The following is a 6,659-nucleotide window of genomic DNA, read 5'->3' as shown; positions in this document are numbered from 1 at the left end:
AGATGCTTAGGCCAGTAAACTTTGGCCATTTGAATGTATAACCATCACATGAAGTACATTGGTTGCATTTCTCCCAAGTCTTTTCTACCATCTTTCTTTACAACTCTAATTATTTTGGACAATACAAGTCTTACAATTCCAACTGAATGTCAAGGATACAAATTGTAACACGCATGATCTCATAAGTTTGTTTCAAAAAAATTAGAACTACAAAGAAAAGTTCATTAGAAATACATACCAATTATGTTCATTAGAAATAAAAACAGAGAAGTTCATTAGAAATGCTTTTAATCTTTGAACCAAAGGGTCTTGAAAATATATCTTTCAACAAACGCCTAGGATGGCATTTCACCTTGGACCTTACTAGTGGTGAGAAATCAGGGTATTCTATTCTATCCCAGGTGTGAGTCACTTTCCCAAGCATATAACAATAATAGAGGAATTGTTCTAAAAAGACAGCATTCATCCATAGTTCTTCAAACTGCACATGTTCATGTTCTTATGGGCTCCACCTTATTCTATATCATGTCCTCTTGGTTACAACTTCCCAAATTGGCAATACAAACCACAGAGAGGCCTACTTGGCCTTGATTTAGCCGACAGTAATTTCAAGACCATAAGACATTTGAAGCAATAGTAGAGCTCTATGCACATTAAATATAATTAGCACTACAAACTATTAGGACAAACACAATCCACCATAATCCATGATCATTGACAAACCCACCACAATGGTCCCATAACCATAACTAGTGAACAACACATTGGTGAAAGGAGCCTCTTGGTGGTTAGAATGCTCATTAAAACAAAGTAGAGGAGGAAATCAACAACAGAGCAGAGGTTAACTATACAGGGATCAGCTGCATTCTAACAAAAGGATTAGAACGGTTATTTATTGTTTTCAATTAAAGATGAAATGATTTGAAAAAAAAAAAACTATTCAAGCATAATGAGTGCCCTATGACTTTCAAATATAGCTTGATCTAATACTTAAATTCCATCACTCAAATTAAGAAGAAAATTTAAATTCATCTGCTTCTTTCAGAAACCTATGCCAAGAAATGCATAGCAGGCTGGCAAACTAAATAAAATCACACTAGCAAAAACATTACCCTTCAATTTTAAGTATTAGAATATTGAATCAAAAGAGCAAAAATGTTGCAATCCAGAATGACCAGATTGATGATTTCAAGTCCTAACAAGTTGTAATAAGTGCAAGTAAAAGGCAGTAAAAAGAAGGGAACAGTATGAACATGCCAAGTAATATTGTAATTAGTTTAAACCATGCAAATGCATCCTGAAATACACACAATACAAACATGCTGTTTCTTTCACAAAACGACTTTCAAATTTTTAGTGTCATAATTACCCAGCTAACCAACAATACGGGAAAGAAAGTATACATATTTGTGCTCGAGAGAACCAAATTGAACTAGAAAAACCAACTTTGCAGCAACATGATGAGCAGTGCTGGAATTAGTCTTTTTTTCTTTTTTTTGAGGAATCAGTTAAGACTTGTGAAATTCAACCTGAAATACACAAAATACAAGAATCAGCTAGCAAACAATAAGGGAAACACAAATTCACATGTTTGAGAAGAAGTTTTTCCCTATAATTCAAATGATTGCAGGAGAGGTTAACGAAAGCAGGAGGAAAAGAGAACTTATTGCCAAAAAAAACCTCCACTAATTAAGCTACCTAACACAAAGAAAAAAAAAAATCCAAATTCTTGTGACCAATAAGTAGCACTGCCAGATTAAAATCCAAATTGGATACGGGGTTGCCAACACTGGATGAACAAGTATCACTAAAAGCAAGAGAATAACAATGGAAACAAGACACTATGATTGAAAAACAAAAACAAAATAGCCTTAATTAAAACACCAGAAGTGAATCGCACTACATCAAACCTATGCAAATAAATGAAATCCAGATTGACAATATACACACTCACACAGCCCAGACTTCAATTAATAGAAAACAAATTGAAATGTCTTACCAATCCCTTAAAAGAAGCCATCCATATCACCGGCCATAAAAAAGAAATTAAAAATAAAATAAAACAACATATAGAAAACCCAAACTGTATCGTTAAATACCCATATCTTCAAAATTGAATACATCAAACATATACCTTTGATTCTTTGAACGTTATGCACCTCTTTATTGTGATTAAACTTTATAGGTTAACCTGATTGACCGGTAACCACATTATATTAAAATTAGATAAACGGCTCAGATTAAAACAAGTAAAATTTCGTGGTTAGGATTTATGTGGGTACCGTACCCACTAAAAAAATGAGGGAGTACAGTAGAATGACCCATCAGTATCACAACGACGTCGTTGAAAAGCCCAAAATTCCAGAAGGCATAGTATAGTATAGTATAATAAGCTTCCTTCCCTGATCTGCTACTGCTGTGTCAAAATTCTGTTGAGTCTAAACCAAACCGAAACCATATTCCAAAGCTGCTTTTGATTTTTCAGGTATGCTTCCTTCCACTTCCATTCCCCCGCATTTATTCAATACGCTGCCGTTTCAATTCTTGTTATGCTAAAATAGATATAAAGAAGACGTGAATGATTTTTCTGGGACATTTCTAAAAAATCATCCCAGCGGCCAACTTTAATTTTTTACTTAATTTTGTGGGTATCTATGAATATTTACTTAGCATATCAGAGAGAGAGAGAGAGGAGGATGGGGCAGAAATTCACACACACCTGTAACTGTTTGATGAAATGCTCAATCCAAATAACAATTATAAGTTTCGGTAAACTAAGTTGGTCTTCTTAAGTTATTACTTTTAAGAGTGTTGTATGGTCGTGTAGACAAACTGTTTGATAAAATGTCCAAATGGGGAAGTGGTTTGTAAATGAAGGTCTCAATGCGTGAACATCTCTGCTCGCTGCTCACTAACACGCTTAATGTGTGCTTTTATGTTGTTCTTGTGTTATCATGTACAGTGCAATATGTGGTGGTGGAATTTTGTGTTCAATATTTTGTTTGATGTAATGGTAGGTGTGTTTGTAATAATAGTGTGAAGATGTGTTAAAATTATGTTAAAGTTGGGATCGAGTTTGTGTGAACAATCATGATCTCGTTTTGGATGTTTGCTAGTGTGTAATTGTGGTGGTCTTGGAAGCCCGAAGGTTGCATTGTAGACAAATAAAGTATGCTAAACTCAGGATTGAGTTTGCATAAACAATCATGATCCTGCTTTGTCTCTTCCGTCACTGCCTCATGTGGGGCATCTGGCAGGAGAGGAATGTGTGTACTTTTGAAGGAAGTGAGAGATCAATTCATGATTTGAAGCTTTCTTTCTTTCAAGCCTTGTTCGTGTGGATAAATGCTTCCGGTGTATTTACTTTTAATTCTTTGGCTGATTTGCTTGATAGTTGTACTTTTCATGCTTTATACTTTTATTGTATTGCTAATTCCTTAGTACACTGCTGTGTGCTTTGGTTCTTTGTATGATTTCATCTTTTTTCAATGAGGCATTATCCAAAAAAATGATCTTGTTTGATTGTTGCTAGCATGTTATTGTGGCCATAAATATCCCAGGGCTATTGTTTCCCCCCCTATTAGTTAGTTACACACACGTGGGATTAACCTAAGAGCTCACCATCCACCTAGAAGTTATAAGAGGAGGAGGTGCCTGTTGAGTCATAGCTCATTGACATAACCCAAGGTTGCCTTGTAGACTAATGGATTTGAGAAACCTTAGCTCCAAGTAATTGGGGTTAGAGCTGATCAGGTCAGCTACCTGGGTTTGTAGTTTATAAGCCCCTAAATCCACAACTAAGATTTTTAAATCTTGAGTGGAATCAGGGATGGCAGTTGAAATGTATTTCTGCAAAACCAACATAAAGTGCCCTTATCCAAGGTTGTTGTTGTTGATTTTTTTTAATTAATTATTATTATTTTTTACTTTATAAAGTAGAGATCCTTTTCAAAGTAGAGCCCTTTGGAGTTTGGAATCACCTCTAGCCAATAAAACCTACGGGCAACTAACCCCACCCACCATAACTAGTTGCCGGGTAATCGAGGGCATTCACTCCTAATGGGCTAAGCAATTTATGCTCATGCCCATAAGCTTCTTTTTTAAACACATGTTTAATCTTTATTCAAAATTTGTGAATTTTAGAGATTAACTCCGCATTGTTGTGCTCTGAAAGCATCATCTCAGAGTGCCATCAAGTCCTCAAAGTTTGATCAAATCTTTTCTTTTTGACTCAGCAAGGTGAAGTGAGGATGGCTACTGGCAGCCTAAAGAATATTCTGGCTACGGCAGTCACTAGAGGAGTGACCGAAGCAAGGGCAAGGATATTTGGGCACATACTTAACCCAACAGGCCAGAGATCGCCCCACAAGCTGTTACGCAAGAAGCTCATTGGTGAAAAGGTTGCCGAATGGTACCCACATGACATCATGAAAGATGATCCTCTAATCATGGCTCGTCGAGAACAAGAGTAATCTCTCTCTCTCTCTCTCTCTCTCTCTCTCTGTGTGGTGCCCATCAAATATTTGCTTAGGTTTCTCACTTAATCTCTTCTTCATGGAACTTATTACAAATGTAAAGGAAAGGAAAATCATGAGCTTCCTCTTCATCTTAAAATTATTATTTGCCTATTATAAAAGAAAAAGGGATCTTTATGGGCAAGAGCCTTTGTAGCTCAACTGATTAGCATCTACTAATGTTTCCAAATAGAGACATACAGGGTTTAAATCCCCTCACCCTAACTACGGAATTATCAAAAAAAGAAAAAGGGGTCTGTAAGCAGTTTTGTGTCTTTTATTTGTGAGGTTTTTGCCAGTCATTAAAGTGTGTGTTATGGTTGCCTGTTTTGTACGGACAAGCAACACCTTAAGAGCATAGTAGTTGAGCAACTCAATGGGCATGCCACTATGATTAATACTAAATATGGTTTCCCAATGTTCTGTTGATCAAATAGGGCTATTGTACACAGTAGCATGGATTTTAATGAATGAGAGAAGCAAACATTTACCTTTAGATTTCATACAATTTAACAAGAGAGAAACTGGTCAGTTTCTGGTTAATTTTCTACATTAACTACTGAATCATGTTCTAACACTATTCTTCTAGTTAGGCCTTTTCTGCTGTATTTAATCTTTGACGGTTCTCTGCAATCTACTATTGATTCTCTAATTAGAAAGTTTGAAATCAACTTACCTCATATTTGAAAATGCCCATCTCTCTTGGAGTTGTTCTACCATATGTTAGCTTGATATTAGAAGTGTATTTGGAGGGATCTATTCCATTGCCAATGTTTGCTCTACAGCTTTTTGTATTAATTTATTTCTATTGGCAAGTTGTACATATATTCAACTGGTTACCCGAACTTCACCCTTCATCACGTTCTGATAAGAGGAGGATATGCCATTTGAGACTATAAGCTCCATAATCTATACCAACTAAAAGGGTGTGCTCTATCTTGAACTTCCATTAGAGCCGCATTCCCTGCTGAATTTCTTAAAAATATCCATGCAATACACTGATCATTGTAGCATATCATAATTCCCTTCCTCCACCGCCCCCCCACCCCCCCTCCCCCAAAAAACTTATTTTTCTGGAAGTAACTATATAATGAAATTGCTTGTGTTTCTCTACTTGTATGAAAAATATTATGGTGAAGCAATTTCTTTAAGAAGATTTTCTCCTGAGTATTTTTGTGAAGGTTGATGATTAGTACAATAGGAATGGTTTGTAGCTTTAAATGATCAAGTGGAACTAATTCATGTAAATTTAAAACGTCTGACATATACACACATTGTGCTTTGCTCAGGCGCTTATCCAAGCTTGAAATGTTGAAGCGTCGTGGAAAGGGACCACCCAAGAAGGGCCAAGGAAAGCAAGCTGCCAAACGTAAAAAGAATTGATGTCTTCTTGTGTTCTTGGAATTAGATTATCTTTTGAACAAAAAGGCTGTTAGCCTGTGGAATTCTTGTGACAACTTTCCAGGATATTTTCCTGACTTATTTATGCCCAAAAGAAGGTTTGAGGAATCAATGCATTTGCTTTTGAGTTACTGCCCTTTAGCCCTGGATGTAGTAGAAAATTGCGACTAAATTGAGTGGTTACTTTCACATTTACATGTGTGGTGTTGCATGCCATGCGTCTTTTACATTTTGCCTTAAATCAAGATCAGTGACTTCTATTTAAAAAAAAAAAAAATCAGTGGCTGATACACTGTTTGTTTTGCTACTAAAGGATACACAAAAGGAATAATTGCAACTTTATGACACCCGTCATTTTCTTAGTAAGCAAAGGCACCATAGCTAATCAATGCTATTCCAATAATGTCAAACTAAGACAATATCATGCACAAGCAAATCCAGGTCTTTAATAGTCCGATCTCTGTCTGAGACTACAGATTATCTGTTTCTAGTGAACTCAGTTTTATTATGTGTGATCTTCAATCGATTGTGTTACCTCTGGGGACCAAAATTCGCTTTTACGTATATATATAAAGAAAAAGAAAAAAGTGAGGCTTATTATTAATTTTTTTTTTTTGGTGCAACTGGAACATGGTAATGGGTTAGAAGTTTATGACAGAAGCCATGGGCAAAGGTTCATTCTTTCTATGATGCTTTTGAGGATTTCGATAACAGTTATTTTCCTACTGACAAACATTTGGAGAG

General features: G+C 35.9%; 1 protein-coding gene and 1 long non-coding RNA gene across 2 annotated transcripts; one reads left to right on the top strand and one right to left on the bottom strand.

The window, feature by feature from the left end:
* Window positions 1-494: 494 nt before the first annotated feature.
* On the bottom strand, window positions 495-2,176 carry LOC136068393 (uncharacterized). The gene is made up of 2 exons (XR_010629752.1): window positions 2,000-2,176; window positions 495-1,529 (listed from the first exon to the last, which is right to left on the bottom strand). It is a non-coding gene; the product is annotated as an uncharacterized LOC136068393 (long non-coding RNA).
* Window positions 2,177-2,314: 138 nt separating this feature from the next.
* On the top strand, window positions 2,315-6,046 carry LOC112005027 (uncharacterized). The gene is made up of 3 exons (XM_065775494.1): window positions 2,315-2,485; window positions 4,236-4,468; window positions 5,804-6,046. The coding sequence occupies exons 2-3, from the start codon at window positions 4,251-4,253 to the stop codon at window positions 5,895-5,897; spliced, it is 312 nt and encodes a 103-aa protein (XP_065631566.1). The 5' UTR covers window positions 2,315-2,485; window positions 4,236-4,250; the 3' UTR covers window positions 5,898-6,046.
* The last annotated feature ends 613 nt before the right edge of the window (window positions 6,047-6,659 follow it).

This window comes from Quercus suber, unplaced genomic scaffold (assembly GCF_002906115.3).
Source record: "Quercus suber isolate HL8 unplaced genomic scaffold, Cork oak 2.0 scaffold_8, whole genome shotgun sequence".
Lineage (NCBI taxonomy): Eukaryota > Viridiplantae > Streptophyta > Magnoliopsida > Fagales > Fagaceae > Quercus > Quercus suber.
This window is presented reverse-complemented; position numbering and strand designations above follow the sequence as displayed.